We start from the raw sequence: 21,280 nt of genomic DNA, 5'->3' as shown, positions 1-21,280 counted from the left end.
TCTGTTTACCTTGCAGAGACGCTCAGTCTCCGCAAGGTAAATAGCCTACTCTATGTATATGATGCGGTGATTCCAGATGTATTCAATGAGCACATCCGGAATCACCACGTGTACAGAAGGGGGCGGCGCTTTGTGCGTAGCGGGGTTTCTGCTCCATCCAAAGCGCCAACAGTACGGCCCGTGGAGACGTACCCTTAAACCACAGATATGCAAGGATACACATTTTGTTCTTAGAAACCATTGAACATAACAGTTTTGTATATGAAACTTCGCTTTTATAGTCTACCTGTGGTTTGCAAATAAGAGGGCTTCGGGGCGCCCCTAGCATGGCCAAAGTGGACTGTGCAGTTATGTCTTCTCAATTTTCATATTGAGCACTGTTTTTGACAGCGCATTCCGCAACTGTGATCATGGTGTTGGTGCCGGCTCTCATTGATGGCTCCTGTCTAAAGCCCCTGTCACACATGGCGATCTCGCTAGTGAGATCGCTGCTGCGTCACAAGTTTTGTGACGCAACAGCGATCTCACCAGCGAGATCGCTGTGTGTGACACTTAGCAGCGACCGGCCCCCTGCCAGGTATCGCTGATCGTAATGGAATGGCCAGGACATTTTGTTGATCGCTGGTCTCCCGCTGGCCAGCACGCATCGCTGCGTGTGACAGGCGGGTGACCAGCGAGCTCCCGCTGGTAAATAAGGTAAACATCGGGTTTCTAAGTGCCGCGCGCCGCTTAGAAACCCGATGTGTACGTTGGTTACCAGCTCCCTGCACCAGCAGGCTGGTAACTAAGGTACACAGTGGGTAAGTAAGCGACGTGCGTCGCTTGTTACCCCAGTGTCGCTGGTGCTGATCGCTGGTGAAGCTGCCTGTTTGGCAGCTCACCAGCGATCATGTAGCGACACACCAGCGATCTTGACAAGGTAATATCGTTGTCGGGATCGCTGGTGCGTCGCTATGTGTGACGGGGCCCTAAAGTGCAAAGCAATGGCAGCCACAGTCAGGATCTTGCAATGACACTAGGAGCACAACTTCATCTGCACACAGCTACTGATTGTCTAAATTCAGTCAATCTGTATAACTCCATATGGACACTGCAGTCGTGCTCCGTGTCACTTCCTCTGTGTTCTTGTGTGAATTACCAGACAGGAGGCAGGGAGCGGCTGGAGAATAGGGAGCGAACCCCAATGCACTGCAACTCATTAGCATACAACCTCAGCTTTGGATTTCTGTGAAACAATTACTGTATATACTCAAGTATAAGCCGAGATTTTCAGCCCATTTTTTAAGGCTGAAAGTTCCCCTCTCTGCTTATATTCGAGTCATATACCAGGGGTTGGCGGGGGAGCGCGGGTGTCAGAGATCATACTCACCCCCTCCTGGCGCGGTCTGCAGCCCCCCTGCTTCTTCCATGGTCTCGGCGCCCCAGCTCTTCCAGGTTTCAGCGGTCACGTGATACCTCTCATTAAAGTCATGAATATACGCATATTCATGACTTTAATGAGTGGTACCACATGACCGCTGAAACCTGGAAGAAGCAGGGGGGCTGCAGAGGCCGTGCGCCAGGAGGAGGCGAGCATGATGGGGGAGGACGGGGAGCAGTGCAATATTCGCCTAAACCCATTCCACCGCCACGCGCCGCTCTGTCCTCCACGTCTTCTGACTGTGACATTAAGGTCAGAGGGCGCGATGACGTAGTCGGTGCGCTCCCTCTGCTGAACGTCACTGCAGAGACCCGGGAGACAGAGCGGCGATGGGACTTGTGAATATCGCCAGTGCTGGGGGCCTGAGCCAGCAGCGAAACCGGTACCTGGCCCACACAGCGCACCGGTGTCCCCGCCAGCTCAGGACACGGCACCTGGCCCCCAGCGACGAAAGGTGAGTAGGCAATTTTTTTTTTTCTTTAACTGCAGCAGCAATATATGGGCCGTATTTATCTATGGAGCAGCATCTTGGGCCTCCATTAACCCTTGTGCAGCATTTTATGGGGGGTATTTATCTATGGACCATCTTTTTGGACCACCATTAACCCTTGTGCAGTACCACCCTTGGCTTATACTCGAGTCAATAAGTTTTTCCAGTCTTTTTGTGGCAAAATTAGGGGTCTCAACTTATACTCTGGTCGGCTTGTACTCGAGTATATATGGTAACTTTTATGAACAAATGAAGGATTTAATCAGCATTAATCAATAAACTGAAGATGGGTTGCTTGACCTCCAAATTGTGTATAAAGAGAAGAAATGGGTGCTTGTTTCTCTAGAGTAGACCACTTTGCGTCATCATTCATACGCCGATAGTATTTAGAACACACATGTCTAACTGTGACCCTCAAGATGATTATATTTGGCATGAGACTGTGTGGAGCACTATATGGGGCTGGGGAATCACCGTTGGGTCGTTAGGCTCTTAGGATCTCTGGTCATTAGGCTAGTTCTCATGGTCAGCTGACCGTGAGAACTACAGTGTAGATGATCGCCGGAGATCTCTGGTGGTCATCTACAAGCTCTGCTTTATCTGGATGTCATGCATCCAGATGTAGCAGAGCTGGACTCGTCGTGGGACACTCGTGATCAAATGGACTACGTCGGAAGAAGTATTTGTTATGGTTTTTTTTTTTTTTTTCCATGAGATCTAGGGCTTCGCTTGGATTTGGGCGTGCAATAAAAATATGGAAAACAGATTAGCTGCAGGCAGATATTCATAGCCTGGGAACCTCCATGGGTATTAACCCCTTCCCAGCCTACAAACATCAGCCCTGGCTGTCGGCATTCCCTCTCTGGCACTGAAAATTGTGCGTAAGCCCACGCCATATTTTTTTTTTCGAAATATTTATTAAAAAAAAAAAAATAAAAATAAGGAAAGGACATTACATATTAGGCCGGGGTCAGACATGCGAGAAATGCGCACGAGTTTCGCATGTCAATACTCGGCACTGCTGCCGGCACTCTGACAGGAGCGTGCAGCTGAATGTATTTCTATGCAGTCACACACTCCGGTCCGAGTGCTGGGTATTGATATGCGAGACTCGTGCGAGTTTCTTGCATGTCTGATTCCGGCCTAACGCAGGTCTTGTGTGTCTTTAATTCTTTGTGTACCATTTTATGTTTATTACTAAACATCGGGATTGGTATTATTGACAGATCTATCCCATATCTGTCTGTCTGGGTACTATTCTTCAATGGAGTATGGAAAAGAGGAAGTTGGACAGGAAAATGACATCACAATTTTCTTTTTTTTTGGTTAAATAGTATATCCTTATTTAGCTTACAAAAACGCATGTAAAAAAAGCGCATCAAAAACACAGGTGACCTGCCAGTGACCTCAGCTGCGTTTAAATCTTGAGCCATTCCTGACCGTGGAAACATGCCCTTAGATGTGTGTTTTGAATCCTTGTCACTATGGAGAATTGTACATCTACCAAGGACATGGAGTGATAATAGCATCTCTTTCAATCTTGAGCAGTGCATCTGTGAGTTCATGATGCCATCAATGAAATGTAGCTGCCAACACCAGCTTCACTGATGCAGCCCCACATGACGACACTGCCACCACTATATTTTCACTTTAGGAAGTGTTTTTTTTTTTTTTTTTATAGTGGTTTGAAAAAACCACTATATTGTAATCCGAACGCTGCTAACTTATTCTTCTTCTTCTTATTATTATTAAGTTGATTTCCGCAATTAATACAGCCCGAACCGCTACACGCACAGACTCAGTTGAGGTGTCGTTTCGAAGCCAGCGTCTGAGAGGTGTGCTAAGTATTTTTCGTGTCGATCGGATTTGTAGTTTTTGCGCAATTTGCGTTAGAAAATTTTTTTTCCCGTCATTGGAATGAATTGTCTCAATGCATTTGAATGGGGAAATGGCAAAACGTGCCCTGAGGCGATTGAAATGGCAGTTGAGCTCATTGATATGCGCAGGCAGAACCAGTTACTATGCCAACGCCTACGAATGTCACATGACCTCTCCAAGACAGAGCTTCTGCCACATAATATCAGCTCTTAAAGTGAAACAGCACAAATGCAAATCTAGCTTCATCACATGACACATGCCCCTGAGAGAGAATGTGTGCCAAAGTGGATTTAGAAGCACAGTGAGCCAAACTAGCTCATAAAGGGCCGAAGCGCCAAAGTGATTCTTAAAGGGCCGCCGCACCGAAGTGAGTCTTAAAGGGCCGACGCGCCAAATCGAAAGCTGAGTGACCCCAGGCTCCAAATCGGAGGCTGAGCCACCCCGGCCTTAAAATCGGAGGCTGAGCCACCCTGGCCTCCAAATCGGACCCAGAGTGGCCCCGCCCACCAAAAACGGACCGAGTGGCCCCGCCCACCAAAAACGGACCGAGTGGCCCCGCCCACCAAAAACGGACCGAGTGGCCCCGCCCACCAAAAACGGACCGAGTGGCCCTGCCCACCAAAAACGGACCGAGTGGCCCCGCCCACCAAAAACGGACCGAGTGGCCCCGCCCACCAAAAACGGACCGAGTGGCCCCGCCCACCAAAAACGGACCGAGTGGCCCCGCCCACCAAAAACGGACCGAGTGGCCCCGCCCACCAAAAACGGACCGAGTGGCCCCGCCCACCAAAAACGGACCGAGTGGCCCCGCCCACCAAAAACGGACCGAGTGGCCCCGCCCACCAAAAACGGACCGAGTGGCCCCGCCCACCAAAAACGGACCGAGTGGGGCCCCGCCCACCAAAAACGGACCGAGTGGGGCCCCGCCCACCAAAAACGGACCGAGTGGGGCCCCGCCCACCAAAAACGGACCGAGTGGGGCCCCGCCCACCAAAAACGGACCGAGTGGGGCCCCGCCCACCAAAAACGGACCGAGAGGGGCCCCCGCCCACCAAAAACGGACCCAGAGGGGGCCCCCGCCCACCAAAAACGGACCCAGAGGGGGCCCCCGCCCACCAAAAACGGACCCAGAGGGGGCCCCCGCCCACCAAAAACGGACCCAGAGGGGGCCCCCGCCCACCAAAAACGGACCCAGAGGGGGCCCCCGCCCACCAAAAACGGACCCAGAGGGGGCCCCCGCCCACCAAAAACGGACCCAGAGGGGGCCCCCGCCCACCAAAAACGGACCCAGAGGGGGCCCCCGCCCACCAAAAACGGACCCAGAGGGGGCCCCCGCCCACCAAAAACGGACCCAGAGGCCAAAGTGGCCCCTGAGAGGCACCCACAGTTAAAACGGATCCTGAGTTAAAAGTCTTGCAGGTGCAGCAGGCAAGTCTCTCTTAAAGGGGCAGCCCGGGCAGCATTTCAAACCACTATCTGTACTTCCTTCAGGAAATACACATCTAGTTTTTTTTTGTACTTCTCACCTTTGTGACGCAATTTAGTTTTGAAGCCTTCAGTTCCAAAAGCATTAGCTTGGTCTCATTTCTCCAGAGTATAGAGTCCTAGCAGTCTTCAAATTTTTCAGCATTGTTCCTGGCGAATTGTATCTGGACTTTTTTTGTGCATGGCCTTTGAGAGGCTTCCTTTTGTGATAAACTAGTGTTGAACGAACGTACTCGGGTAAAATGTTAACCCAGCATGCTGGTGTGCCAAGTGTCGTCGGCGTGCTTGAAAAATCTGTACGAGTCCCCATGGTTGCATGTCTCGCTGCAATCCCTTCAAGTGTTGTAGTTATTAAACAGGCAGTCCCTGCATGTGTTTCGGCTTGTGAGACATGCAGTGACGGGGACATGTGAACATTATTCGAGCACTGCAAAGACGCTTGGTTATAACACATGCATGCTAGGATAACCTTATCTGAGTGTGTTCGTTCATCACTAATGGACCCCCATACCTGCCAATCCCCTCCAGTGTACGCCATATTGTGTAATGGGAAACAACCTGATTTGGCTTCCTACTTTTTTTAGGCAAACTGCAGTGAACTTGCATGTCTATTTTATAGTCAATGGTCTGCTGAACCCGTTTAATGAATAAGGAGACTTATTTGTGGTTGATTTCTTGTGAATTAGAATCTTGTAGTCTACACTTTAGCTTTGCTCCTAGGGTTCATTGGTGTTCTCATTTTTTTTATGCAGTAAGGTCTTGAATGAATTTGTTAAAAGAATTTTTAGTTTTGTGGTTGTGCAAAATAACTTGTTTTGTAGTCAGCATTTTGTTGTATAATATCTCAGGTTTTTGCTTTGTAATCTGAAAGCATCATGTTATAGAGACAGCCTGATTCCAGCGTTGTGACATGCTAGGTTGAGTTGTACAACTCTGGAAAAAAAAAAATCAGTTAGGTTTGCTGTAGATTTAGCAGTTCTCTGAATGCTGAGCTTTCTATAACCTCTATAGCTGCACTGATACGCTATAGAGCCGGCTGTCAGTCAGTGCCGAGGCGTGCTCACACACCTTCGTTCTGTACTCTGATCGGTGACCGTAATTGCTCTGCGCACGCCTGTATAACTGAAAGCTGGCGGCTCCCAGGAAGTGTAAAGTTTGTTTTTCACCCTGGTACTGCATTTTAAGTACAGCGACTGGACACTTCCATGATGCTATTTATTACCTAGCAGATAAATGGTTAATCAGACATTTCTCTTTAGCGTAACACTGTGGAGCAGGTTTCTCAAGAGTCAGTGTTCTTACAGCATAGTTTTCATTTTAGCCAAAGCAGTTCAAAATAAGAGTTAATGGGAATCTGTCACCAGGTTTTTGCTGCCTCATAGAACAGCATGATGTAGGCCAGGACGAGCTGAATCCAAGGATGTATCATTTAGTTTATTGGGTGCAGCCATTATGACACAATCACTGTAACCCACCCACACCAGGCTTTCTATGTACACAGCTCTGGCATAAATTAAGAGACCACTTTCAAATGTTCAGTTTGTCTGATTTTTCTCTTTATAGGTATATTTTTGAGTAAAATGTAAATTGTTTTTAGTCTAAACTTTCATGTGTCCGAATTTCCAAGCAATACATTTTGTATTTTTTTCTGACAAAGAAAAATGGTCAAAATTAAAAAAACAAAAAAAAAACCCCGGTGCTTTCAGACCTCAAATAATGCAAAGAAAACAAATTCATTATCATTTAGAAACAACAATACTAATGTTTTAACTCAGGCAGAGTTCAGAAATCAATACTTTGTGAAATAACTATGATTGTTAATCACAGATTTCATGCGTCTTGGCATGCTTTCCACCAGTCTTTCACACTGCTTTTGGGTGACCTTATACCACTCCTGGTACAAAAATGTAAGCAGTTCTTCTTTGATGGCTTGTCCTTTATCCTTTAGATTACATTCTAGAGGTTTTCAGTGGGATTCAGGTCTGGAGATTGGGCTGCCCTTGACAGTTTTAATGTGGTGGTCTCTTAATTTTTGCCAGAGCTGTACAGTATATGGACAAATAGCTGATTATCAGAGGAGGGGCCAGTACTTGCAAGCCTTGCCAGCTAGTCACAACAATGATGATCACCAGGTGGTAAATCTTAATTGTAAATAAACATGCATATCCCCTGACCTGTGATACATCTTTAAATTCTGTGTTTTAACTCCTACCTAATGCTAATACTACGTGACCAAAACCTGTTAATAGATTTCCTTTTGGTTGCAGTTGGCGACAGACCGATTTCTATTAAATCCTTCCTGACATTTGAATTACTATCCTGTCCATGGACGGGATAGTACGTCATAGCGATCAGCGGTGCTCACGGGGGGGGGGGGGGGAGGGCCGCTTATCGCGGCCGGGTGTCAGCTGATTATCACAGCGGACACCCAGCACTGTCAGGGGCAGTCACAGACCACCCCCGGTACGTTAACCCCTGGCACACTGCGATCAAACACAATCGCAGTGTACCAGGGGTTTAGGAAAGCATCGGCAGGGAGGGGGCTCCCTCCATGCTTTCCTGAGACCCCTGCAGCTGCGCGATGTGCAGCGCTGCTGCGGGGGCCTCTTTCCCTGCAGGTCCCCGGATGCAATATGGCAGCGGGGACTTTCAGGGGCCTGCAGGGAGCCAGCTTCCTCACTGCCTGCAGAGCGCAGGCATGAGGAAGCCTTCTGCAGTGCCTGTGTCAGATAGCTGATCTGTCACAGCGATCTGTGATGTGTCAGATCAGCGATCTCACACATGACAGTGATGTCCCCCCTGGGACAATAAAGTTAAAAAAAAAAAAAAAAAAAAAAAAAAGTGTAAATTTAATTCATGAAAATCGCTAAATTAAAAAAAATCCCTAATTCATTTTTTTGGAAATAAAAGCAATAAACGTACACATTTAGTATCGCCGCGTCTGTAACGACCCGCCCTATAAAACTGTCCCATTAGTTAACCCCTTTAGCGAACCCCTTAAAAAAATAAAAAACAGAATAAAGCGATGCAAAAATAATTTTTTATATAAAATTCTTTTCATTGCATAAAAGCGTCAAACATAAAAAAATGACATAAATAAGGCTAGTTTCACACTAGCGTTTATTCGACGCAGCGCACGGCGCAGCTAAGCCCCGCCCCCTGCCGGCTCCCGCCCCGCCCTATCCGGTCATCGCCGCCTACTATCGCACATGGACGATTGCGATCTGCGCACCCTATCTTTAGCATAGGGTGCGCAGATCGTGCGCTAGTAGGATTTTGGCATGCGCTGCGCACTTTTGAAGGTGCGCCCGTGCGCGCCGAACGCAGCATGTTGCATTTCGGGGCGCACCTTCAAAAGTGCGCACGCCAAAATCCTACTAGTGCACGGCCAGCGCACGATCTGCGCACCCTATGCTTAAGATAGGGTGTGCAGATCGCAAGCGTCCATGTGCGATAGTAGGCGGCGATGACCGGATGGGGTGGGCAGGGAGCCGGCAGGGGGCGGGGCTTAGCGACGCCGTGCGCTGCGTCGAATAAACTCTAGTGTGAAACTAGCCTGAGATCGCTGTAATCTTACTGACCCGAAGAATAAAACCGCTTTATCAATTTTACCGCACGCGGAACGGTGTAAATACACCCCCCAAAAGAAATTCTTGAAATGCTGGTTTTTGTTCATTCTGTTTCCCAAAAATCAGAATAAAAAGCAATCAAAAAATGTCACGTGCCCGAAAATGGTACCAATAAAAACGTCAACAAATAAGACCTCACGTGACTCAGTGGATCACAATATGGAAAAATTATAGCTCTCAAAATGTGGTGATGCAAAAACTATTTTTACAATAAAAAGTGTCTTTTACTGTGTGACAGCTGCCAAACCTAAGTGTTTGTTTCCATTTTCCGGCTAGAGTTAGGGGTGTGTTGGGGTTAGGGTTGGAGTTAGAATTGGGGGGTTTCCACTGTTTGGGCACATCAGGTGCTCTCCAAACGCAACATGGCGTCTGATCTCAGTTCCAGCCAATTCTGCATTGAAAAAGTCAAATGGTGCTCCTTCCCTTCCAAGATCTGCCATGCTCCCAAATAGTGTTTTACCTCCACTTATGGGGTATCGGCCTACTCAGGACAAATTGCAAAACAACTTTTGGGGTCCAATTTCTCCTGTTACCCTTAGGAAAATAAAAAAATGGGGGCAAAAATATAATATTTGTGAAAAAATGATTTTTTTCTTTTTTTTATTTTCACGCCCGGGCGTTATAAACTTCTGTGAAGCACTGGGGGGTTCAAAGTGCTCACCACACATCTAGATAAGTTCCTAGGGGGTTCTAGCTTCCAAAATGGTGTCATTTGTGGGGGGTTTCAACTGTTTTGGTACATCGGGCTTTCCAAACGTGACATGGTGTCCGATCTCAATTCTAGCCATAAAAGTCAAACGGCGCTGCTTCCCTTCCGAGTTCTGCCATGCGCCCAAATAGTGGTTTACACCCACATATGGGGTATCAGCGTACTCAGGACAAATTGTACAATAACTTTTAGGGTCCTGTTACCCTTGGCAACATAAAAATTGGGGGTGAAAAGATCATTTTTGTGGAAAAAATGATTTTTTTTAATTGTACCGTTGTACGTTATAAACGTCTGTGAAGCCCTTGTGGGTTCAAAGTTCTCACCACATATCTAGATAAGTTCCTTGGGGGGGTCTAGTTTCCAAAATGGGGTCACTTGTGGGGGGGTTTCCACTATTTAGGTACATCAGGGGCTCTCCAAACGTGACATGGCGTCCGATCTGAATTCCAGCCAATTTTGCATTGAAAGTCAAACGGCGCTCCTTCCTTTCTGAGCTCTGCCATGTGCCGAAACAGTGGTTCCCCCCACATATCAGGTATAAGCGTACTCAGGACAAATTGCACAATAACTTTTGCAGTCCAATTTCTCCTTTTACACTTGGTAAAATAAAAAAAATTGAACCTGAAGTATTTTTTTTGCGAACAAAAGTTAAATGTTCCTTTTTTTTTTTTTTTTTTTTATTAAATATTCAAAAATTCCTGTGAAGCACCTGAAGGGTTAATAAACTTCTTGAATGTGGTTTTGAGCACCTTAAGGGGTGCAGTTTTTAGAATGGTGTCACTTTTGGGTATTTTCTTTTATATAGACCCTTCAAAGTGGCTTCAAATGTGATGTGGTCCGTAAAAATAAAATGGTGTTATTTGGTTCCAAAATTGTGCTGATGTAAACGTGGGAAATGTTACTTATCAAGTTTTGTGTGCCATATCTCTGTGATTTAAGGGCATAAAAATTCAAAGTTGGAAAATTGCATCAAATTTCAGTTTTTTTCGCAAATAAGTTATTTGAATGAAATTTTACCACTAACATGAAGTACAATATGTCACGAGAAAATGTCAGAATCACCAGGATCCATGGAAGCGTTAGAGTTATTACCTCATAAAGGGACAGTGTTCAGAATTGTAAAAATTGGCCCGGTCAAGAACGTGCAAACCACCCTTGGGGGTTAAAGGGTAATCTATTCTCAAAAGATTAGTGCAGTGCATCTGGGACTGCAACTGAATATATGAAGGATTTTGTAGGGTTTAGTTTGTAATATATTTTACCAAATTCCTCCAGCACGGACATGACAGCTGAGAACGATGTCCCAATATTCACACACGAGATTGACATCGTCTGCATAAAGTCCCACTTGATGTGTTACCGGGCCCACTTTGATCCCTGAGATATTAGAATCTAATCTTATGCGCTCAGCCAACGGTTCCATAGTGCAAATATAATGGGGGATAAGGGGCAGCCTTGTCTTGTTCCATTTGTTGTTTGGAAAATTCCATACAAGAAACCTGACGACAGTACCTTAGCACAGGGAGTCGAATACGTTGAACTAATTGCTGAAAAGATGGGACCCACAAAGTTATATTTAGTCAAGACAGCCCGTAAATATCCCCAGTGCACCCTGTCAAACGCATTTTCAGCATCCAGTGACAGGAATGCACTGGGGACATCAGAAAGCTCTGCTACCCCTATCAAATCCAGCATTCTCCTTGTACCATCTTTTGCTTCGCGTCCAGCCACAAACCCTACCTGGTGTGGAGAGATCAGTGATGGAATAATCAATCTCAAACGTGACGTCAGAATCTTTGTGAATAGCTTGACATCACAGTTCAAAAGTGCTATAGGTCTAAAATTGCCTGGGACCGTGGGGGACTTGCCCGGTTTAGGGAGGGTAGTGATCGTAGCCTCCAACCCTGCGTAAACACTTTGCCCGTTTCTCTCAACGCTGTAAATAGACGTAATAGGGAATCAAATTTTGTTGAAAACAACGGTAATATACATTCGAGAATCCATCCGGACCCGGGGCCCCATATCGTTTAGTATGGTTTATAGCGAATTGAACTTCTTCCTCAGTGAAGGGGGCATTCAAAAGTGTTAATTGATCTGGGGAAATATGGGGCAGATTGGAGATATTTGTCTATTTCTTGTTGATCAGGTTGCATTATAAAGATGGGTATAGTATTTGGAAAATACTTCTACAATTTCAATTGGATTTCTAACAAGCTGTCCATCAGAATCCACTAAATATTCCACTCTAGATTTCACTTTCCTATGGCGAACTCTACGAGCTAGCAGGGCACCCGCCCTATCACCTGTGGAATATAATTTAGTTCTAAATTTCTTTAGATGATGGGCATATATAGACAGGAAAGTTTCACGTAGTTTAACTCTAATCTGGAAAATTTCTTTTGAAACAGCAAGAGAAGGATTAGACTTATTTGTGGACTCTAAATGGTGTAAGCGGGATATAAGGTCATTTCTGCTTTTTTCCCTTTTATGTTTTAAAAAGGACGTCTGTTGTAGTAAAATTCCCCTAATCACCGCTTTGTGAGTGGCCCATAGAGTCTCATCAGTGATCTCTTTGGCGTAATTTGTCTGGAAATAGTGCTTCAGTTCAGATTTAACCTTTGCAACTACCCCATCATTCTGTAATAATGACTCATTCAATCGCCACCGAAGGCTGAGCTAACCTGGTGAGAGTGGTAGTTGTAGAGAAATAGACGCGTAGTCAGACCTTGTGATTAGGCCTATGTTCGCAGATAAACACCTCCGGAGGACAGCACTGTCTATCAAGAAATGATCTATCATGCTGTATGTACGATGTCGGAAGGAATAGAATGTATAGTCCCTTTCACTCGCATGGGAGTATCTCCAGAAATCGTGAGTGAAATTCATGTGCTAGCAATCTTAGCTCCCTCCGACTTCGCCTTTTTCCTTGTGAACAATCCAAATTTCTATCCATAGGGAGATTAACCCCTTCCTGACATGAGACGTACTATCCCGTGCATGGGACCCGGGCCCCTATGCCCATGGACGGGATAGTACGTCTACCGCGATCAGCGGTGCCCACGTGGTGAGCGCCGCTGATCGCGGCCGGGTGTCAGCTAATTATCACAGCTGACACCCGGCACTGTGTGTCAGGGGCGGTCACGGACCGCCCCCGACACGTTAAACCCTTGTACACCGCGATCAAACACGATCGCGGTGTACCGCGGGTTAAATGGAAGCATCGGCAGGGAGGGGGCTCCCTCCGTGCTTCCCTGAGCCCCCCACGGCAGCGCAATGTGCAGCGCTGCTGCCGGGGGCTCCTTTTCTGCAGGCCCCCGAATCCAAGATGGCGACGGGGGCCTTCGGGGGCCTGCAGGAAGCTGGCTTCCTCAGTGCCTGCAAAGCGCAGGCATGAGGAAGACTTCTGCAGTGCCTGTGACAGATTGCTGATCTGTCACAGTGATCTGTGATGTGACAGATAAGCGATCTGTCACAGGACAGTGATGTCCCACCTGGGACTATTTAATAAAAAAAAAATAAGTGTTTAAAAAAATCGCCAAATAAATTAGAAAAAAAAAAATTCCCCCAAATAAATCCATTTTTTAGAAATAAGAAGAAAAAAAAAAAACAATAAAAGTACACATATTAGGTATCGCCGCGTCCGTAACGACCCGCCCTATAAAACTGTCCCATTAGTTAACCCCTTTAGCGAACCCCTTAAAAAATAAAAATAAAAAACGAAGCAAAAAATGATTTATCATACCGCCAAACAAAAAGTGTAATAACGCGCGATCAAAAAGACGCATATAAATATCCATGGTACCGCTGAAAACGTCATCTTGTCCCGCAAAAAACGAGCCGCCACACAGCATCATCCGCAAAAAATTAAAAAAGTTATAGCTCGCAGAATAGTGATGCAAAAACAATTATTTTTTATATAAGTTTTCATTGCATAAAAGCGCCAAAACATAAAAAAACGACCTAAATGAGGTATCACTGTAACCGTACTGACCCGAAGAATAAAACCGCTTTATCAATTTTATCGCACGCGGAACGGTGTAAACGCACCCCCCCAAAAGAAATTCATGAAACGCTGGTTTTTGTTCATTCTGCGTCCCAAAAATCGGAATAAAAAGCGATCAAAAAATGTCACGTGCCCGAAAATGGTACCAATAAAAACGTCAACTCGTCCCGCAAAAAATAAGACCTCACATGACTATGTGGGTCAAAATACGGAAAAATTAGAGCTCTCAATATGTGGTGATGCAAAAACTATTTTTTACAATAAAAAGCGTCTTTTAGCGTGTGACAGCCGCCAAACATAAAAACCGCCATAAATAGTAAATCAAACCCCCCGTTATCACCCCCTTAGTTAGGGAAAAATAATAAATAAAAAAAAATGTATTTATTTCCATTTTTCCGTTAGGGTTAGGGCTAGGGCTGGGTTAGGGTTAGGGCTGAGATTAGGGTTAGGGGTGTGTTGGGGTTCGGGTTGGAGTTAGAATTGGGGGTTTCCACTGTTTGGGCACATCAGGGGCTCTCCAAATGCAACATGGCGTCTGATCTCAATTCCAGCCAATTCTGAGTTGAAAAAGTCAAATGGTGCTCCTTCCCTTCCAAGCTCTGACATGCGCCTAAACAGTGTTTTACCCCCACATGTAGGGTATCAGCCTACTCAGGTCAAATTGCAAAACAATTTTTGGGGTCCAATTTCTCCTGTTACCCTTAGGAAAATAAAAAATTGGGGGCAAAAATATCATTTTTGTGGAAAAAAAAATGATTTTTTCATTTTCACGCCCGAGCGTTATAAACTTCTATGAAGCACTTGGGGGTTCAAAGTGCTCACCACACATCTAGATAAGTTCCTTAGGGGGTCTCGTTTCCAAAATGGGGTCATTTGTGGGGGTTTCCACTGTTTAGCTACATTAGGGGCTCTCCAAATGCACATGACACCCGCAGAACATTCCCTCAAAGTCTGCATTCCAAAACGTCACTACTTCCCTTCCGAGCCCCGCCGTGTGTCCATACAGTAGTTTTCTCCCACATATGGGGTGTCAGCGTACTCTGGACAAATTGGACAACAACTTTTGGGGTTCAATTTCTCCTGTTACCCTTGGGAAAATAAAAAAATTGGCGACTAATTGATCATGTTTGTGGAAAAAATACGAATGTTTTATTTTCACGCCCGGGCGTTCTAAACTGCTGTGAAGCACTGGGGGGTTCAAAGTGCTCACCACACTTCTAGATAAGTTCCTTGGGGGGTCTAGTTTACAAAATGGGGTCATTTGTGGGGGGTCTCCACTGTTTAGGCACATCAGGGGTTTTCCGATCGCGACATGGTGTCCGATCTCAATTCCAGCCAAAAACGTCAAATGGCGCTGCTTCCCTTCCGAGCTCTGCCATGCGCCCAAATAGTGGTTTACCCCCACATCTGGGGTATCGGCGTACTCAGGACAAATTGCACAATAACTTTTAGGGTCCTGTTACCCTTGGGAAAATAAAAATTGGGGTGAAAAGATCATTTTTGTGGAAAAAATGATTTTTTAATTGTACCGCTGTACGTTATAAACTTCTGTAAAGCCCTTGTTGGTTCAAAGTTCTAACCACATATCTAGATAAGTTCCTTGGGGGGTCTAGTTTCCAAAATGGGGTCACTTGTAGGGGGTTTCCACTGTTTAGGTACATCAGGGACTCTCCAAACGTGACATGGCGTCCGATCTGAATTCCAGCCAATTTTGCATTGAAAAAGTCAAACGGCGCTCCTTCCATTCTGAGCTCTGCCATGCGCCGAAACAGTTGTTCCCCCCCACATATCAGGTATCAGCGTACTCAGGACAAATTGCACAATAACTCTTGCAGTCCAATTTCTCCTGTTACCCTTGGTAAAATAAAAAAAATTGAACCTGAAGTATTTTTTTTGGTGAAAAAAAGTTAGATGTTCATTTTTTTTTTAAATATTCAAAAAAATTCCTGTGACGCACCTAAAGGGTTAATAAACTTCTTGAATGTGGTTTTGAGCACCGTAAGGGGTGCAGTTTTTAGAATGGTGTCAGTTTTGGCTATTTTCTATCATATAGACTCCTCAAAGTGACCTCAAATGTGATGTGGTCCTAAAAATTAAATGGTGTTGTAAAAATGAGAAATCGCTGGTCAACTTTTAACCCTTATAACTTCCTAACAAAAAAAAATTTGGGTTCCAAAATTGTGCTGATGTAAAGTAAACATGTGGGAAATGTTAGTTATCAAGTTTTTTGTGTGCTGTATCTCTGATTTAAGGGCATAAAAATTCAAAGTTGGAAAATTGCGAAATTTTCGCCAAATTTCCGTTTTTCTCACAAATAAACGCAAGTTATTTGAATGAAATTTTACCACTAACATGAAGTACAATGTCACGAGAAAACAATGTCAGAATCACCGGGATCCATGGAAGCGTTCCAGAGTTATGACCTCATAAAGGTACAGTGGTCAGAAATGTAAAAATTGGCCCAGTCATGAACGTGCAAACCACCCTTGGGGGTGAAGGGGTTAAAATCCCCACATACTATTTTCCCCCCTTGTTCCAATTTGGAAATTTTTTTTGAAAACTTTCCTCAGAAAAGAATGTTGTCCCTCATTAGAAGCATAAACAGCCGTTAGAGTGTGAGGTTCACCATTAAGGGTATGTGCACACATTAGTTTTTTGTCTCTGCGGATTTTGTAGAGAAAACCGCAGGACAAAGTGCTGAGGTTTTTCTGCAGTTTTTGCCCTGCGGTTTTACACCTCATAATGGATGAGGTGTAAAACTGCAGCGTTTCTGCACCAAACAATTGACATGCTGCGTTTTGAAAACCGCAGCAAAACCGCGCGGAAAAAAACGCAGCATGTGCACAGCTTTTTTTTTATTTCCATAGGAAATAAAGGTAATGTACAACGCAGCAAAATCTGCTGCGTTTCTGCAGAGCCAAAAACGCTGTGGAAACGCAGCAGAAACCGCAAAGTGTGCACATACCCTAAGGGTGTGTGCACACGCTGCGGATTTTGCTGCGGTTCCGCAGCGGTTTTGGCCGCTGCGAACCCGCAGCAGTTTCTGCTGCGGTGTACAGTACAATGATTCCCTATGGGAATCAAAAACCGCAGTGCAGACGGTGCGGAATTTTCCGCGCGGATTATCTGCGGTTTTCAATCCGCAGAAAGAATTGACATGTCAATTCTTTCTGCGGATTCTCCTGCGGTTTGCCATCTCCTCCATTGAGGAGATGAAAAACCGCAGGGCAAAACCGCAGAGCAATCCGCAGGTAAAACCGCAGGTCTTTTGACCTGCGGTTTCACCTGCGGATTGTACAAAATCCGCGCGGATGAATCCGCACCTTTTCCGCAGCGTGTGCACACAGCCTAAGGGTGCATACAAGAATCAGAAATCTACCTGCCGGGTCTGCATGCATTTAAAGGCTACTGTATGCTTCACCATAATACACCCCCCACCTTCTTATTAGAGTTATTGGCGAAAAATATATGTGGGAAATGAGGATGGTGAACCCTACAATTATCCTTCTCTAGCAAATGTGTCTCCTGCAGACAAACGATGTCAGCCTGAGATTTCCTTCCCTCCACAACATGGATTGCTTACCAGGGACGTTCAGCCCTTAACATTTAACGATAAGAGCTGCACACTCATGATTGTAAATGTGGGTGAAATACTTTTGCATAAATGTATATATTAATTTTCCCTCGGAGGGGTATATACTGGCTGTCACATAATTATATCCTATAAGTATATATTCCATCACACTTAAGCTACCAAAGTAGATGCCCCTTAAAAAACAAAAAGAAATAGACAAAAAGAGAAAAAAGGAAAAATTTTTAAAATATAACCATGAACCGGGGTCCTGGCGGACACCGGGTAATGACCGACATAGGTCGGATGTGGCGCAGAATCAAAATCTGTATAGGGCAAGGTGAAAGTCACAGTCCAGGAATCCAGAGAGAGGACCCGTCAGCGAGCACCGGTCATCCCGACCACGATCCTTCCCTCATTTGAAGCCGGAGTCCAGTCTGGAACAATACTCTTCTCCCCTGCAGATGGTTGTCTAGGTGGCAGTGGAATCTTCCAACTTGTCAGCTTATCTTCTGCTTGTTTAGGAGATGAACATGTCACCGTGTGACCTCCATACATGATGATAATGTTGCCATCTCTGAAGGTCTTGCATATAGGAGTGTATTCCTGTCTTTTAGCCAAGGTTGCTGCTGATAGATCTGGGAATACCTGCAGATTGTTTAGTTCAGTAGGTAATTCAGGAGGTTTCCTCATCTGCTGTATAAATGCATACTTAGTAGAGAAGAAAAGGATACGGGCTAAGGTGTCATCTTCCCTGAAGCATGTGCAGTCTGTCCCTTAGGAAAGAAACCTAGCAGCCACGGTGGGAAGCTTCTTTTCTGCGTCCTACCGTGTGTCATCATGAGCCCAGATATGTGAGGCAGCCGGCAGTTACTTTTTTGAAGGCCGGGTGCACCGTGGAGAGCTGATATGTGCTGCTTTCGGTTGGTAGATGCTGGAGCTCTGGCTCTAAGCAGCCATCACAGTCTGCATGCAGGCCACGCCCCGTTAATAAACTTCTTGAGGCTATGTACCCACGTCGCGTTTTTCTTGTGTTTTTTTTTCCTGAGCAGAAACGCATGCCCTTGCCAGGGAAAACGCATGAGCTTTTCCACGCGATTGTTAAGCGTTTTGACATGCGTTTTCCCATGCGTTTTTGCCCATATAATTGATGGTATACGGAATCGCGGGCGATTCCGCAAAATTAATGAACATGCTGCGTTTCTTACCGCGAAGCGATTCCACAGCGGTAAAAACCGCACCATTGGCACAACATGTGCATTTTCTATTACAAATGCATGGAATGCTTTTTTTAAGCGTTTCCGTGGCAGAATCGCGCTTTTAAAAACGCCGCGGAAACTCTTAAAGCACTACGTGGGCACACAGCCTGAATGTGGTTTTGAGCACATTGAGAGGTGCAGTTTTTAGAATGGTGTCACTTTTGGGTATTTTTTATCATATAGACCTGTTATGAATGGGTCACCGAGGAGAAAAAAAGCAAAACAAGCTAAGTCACAGAAAACCAGAGAGGTTGGTAACTATGCAGATCCCTGATCCTACCACACAACTAGCAGCAGCCGTGGAGCGTACCTACGATGTTCCTAGACGCTTCGTCACAGCTGGAGGACTAAATAAGCCTGAAGCATGAAAAGGGGAATACTAACTGCCCCAGAGCAGACCCCCAAAGGAATAGATAGCCCCCACACATGTATTGACGGTGAAACAAGATGAAGGCAGAAACACAGGAAGGAAAATAGGCTGAGCAAACGATGGGGCCCAAACTAGCTAGAGAGGAAAGACACTGTCTGCAACCTGCAAAAAACCCTACAAAAATAATGTCCAACACTTCTGATAGCAAAATTAATCCTGAAGTCACTAGACTTCTCCCACTATATCGGCACTCTGAAATATTCTGAGACAGAGCAAAAAGAGACCAAACTAGTAAGGGACAAAAAGCAAATTGGCAAAATACTGATAAATAAGAGTGGAAATTCAGTGCAGCCCCCAGCTGGGGCTGGCTGACCACACCAAAAAACTGAATAGACCAACAAAAAAACTTGGCTTTAGATGACTGGAACAGAGCAGAAAACCAAGAGCTGACAAGCCAGAAGGAATCACCAGCAACTGAATAGGGCGTCGGCTGTCTTAAATCCAATATGAGACTCCTGAGGTCCAATCGTCATCCTCATTCTCAGGTGGCAGATCTCCACTGATGAAATCAGCCTCACTACCTCCTGTTAGCACCAGAGGGAGTCTGGAAGGAGAACTCACAACTGGTGAACCAGAGAAAACTCACATAGACCCCTCAAAGTGACTTCAAATGTGATGTGGTCTGTAAAAATAAAATGGTGTTGCAAAAATGAGAAATCGCTGGTCAACTTTTAACCCTTATAACTTCCTAACAAAAAAATGTCGGTTCCAAAATTGTGCTGATGTAAAGTAAGCATGTGGGAAATGTTACTTAAGTTTTTTTTGCCATATCTGTGATTTAAGGGCATAAAAATTAAAAGTTGGAAAATTGCGACATTTTCAAAATTGCCAAATTTCCGTTTCTTTCACAATTAAACGCAAGATATATCAATGAAATTTTACCACTAACATGAAGTACAATGTCACGAGAAAACAATGTCAGAATCACCGGGATCCATGGAAGCATTCCTCATAAAGGGACAGTGGTCAGAATTGTAAAAATTGGCCCGGTCATGAACATGCAAACCACCCTTGGGGGTTAAGGGGTTAAACACTCATAAATTGGCATTAGTCTCCCACCTCTCTCCCCAAGTAATCTTCTGAATTGGTCAATGTTCACGTGTGTAATGGGTTCCCTTCAACAAAAGTCCTGATGTTGTGCTGGGTCTGTCACATGACATATCCAAACAGCATCTGCTAAGCCCGATTGGTATTTCTAGACTGTTTGATTTGTTTTAGACGCTGAAAGTTTTCATTTTACTTACTGCTTTTGTTTTATTTTTCCAGGTGGACTTGGCCTTCCGTGTTGAATGACTCAAGTCTTCTGTGGGATTTATCTTGTGGTTCTTTATATCTGAAGCCACTCTGTGGCCATATTCATCGCAGATCCCGAGTGCCTTGGGATTTGTGAACTCCTGAAGGTCTCCACCACTGTTTTGTTTCCGGGACTCAATTCATCATGGTCCTGTCACAGAGGCAACGGGATGAGCTGTAAGTTACTTGTAAAAATCTCCAGGGCTTGTGTGAACACCTATAGTGTAGTTACCTATGCTATAAGCAGTATTGTATATAAGGATATTGGATTGGCTTACAGGCTGTTATTTCCTTTGTGCTCCGATGTTGTGTAGGGCTAATAAATGTTAGACTGATGTACAGGAATGTCCCACCTCAGTGTTGCTCTGCCCTGCCCATGGCCTTCAGCTGAGTCTGGGTGTAGTAGACTTTATACAGAAATTAAACAGGCTCAACAGGTTTGCTTTGTAAAACAGCAGCTTGTGCCGTTAAATCCAGTCTCTTTAGAAGAAGGAAAATCAAAGGTGATGAGCTCATAAGTGAATACTTATGTACTAGAAACCTATTTATTGAAATCAATGTGGGTAATAAAACATTTCCCTTGTGTTTAGATTTCGAATGTAATCTGTGTATACCGGATAGGATGCACTGTCCGCACTTCCTACTCTCTAGACTCAATGATCTCTGGGTATAATGAAAGCAGGAGGCTAAATTTCTAAGTCTGAAAAGAATGAAAAAATATTAAAGAAATCAATTATTTCTCTTAGTTCTGGTTGGTGCTTGTTCCTTAAGGCTATGTGCACACGGAGTTTTTTGGCTCTGTGGATTTTGTAGTAAAAAACGCAGATAAATCCGCAAGACTATTGCCCTGCGGTTTTACACCTCATAATGGATGAGGTGTGAAACTGCAGCGTTTCTAGACTAAAGAATTGACATGCTGCGGATTGTAAACCGCAGCAAAATCGCCCGGTAAAATCCGCAGCATGTGCACAGCGTTTTCCAGTTTACCATTGAAAACAATGGTACTGTACAACGCACCTAAATCTGCTGCGGACCCGCAGCAGAATCCGCACCGTGTGCACATAGCCTTATTATATCTGTCTGTCCTCTCTTCATCCTATGGCTAAGGGCGCA

The 21,280-nt window shown here is 45.1% G+C and overlaps 1 protein-coding gene across 1 annotated transcript in view; it reads left to right on the top strand.

Moving 5' to 3' along the window:
- Window positions 1-21,280, top strand: part of PAFAH1B1 (platelet activating factor acetylhydrolase 1b regulatory subunit 1) — a 133,157-nt gene that overhangs the window by 37,146 nt on the left and 74,731 nt on the right. The window contains exon 2 of the mRNA XM_073565594.1: window positions 20,141-20,344. Coding sequence (XP_073421695.1) covers window positions 20,313-20,344 — 32 coding nt within the window. The 5' untranslated portion in view covers window positions 20,141-20,312. The remainder of the gene's footprint in view (window positions 1-20,140; window positions 20,345-21,280) is intronic.

The sequence above is a fragment of the Dendrobates tinctorius genome, unplaced genomic scaffold, assembly GCF_039654945.1.
Source record: "Dendrobates tinctorius isolate UK_male_01 unplaced genomic scaffold, ASM3965494v1 ptg000016l, whole genome shotgun sequence".
NCBI lineage: Eukaryota > Metazoa > Chordata > Amphibia > Anura > Dendrobatidae > Dendrobates > Dendrobates tinctorius.
This window is presented reverse-complemented; position numbering and strand designations above follow the sequence as displayed.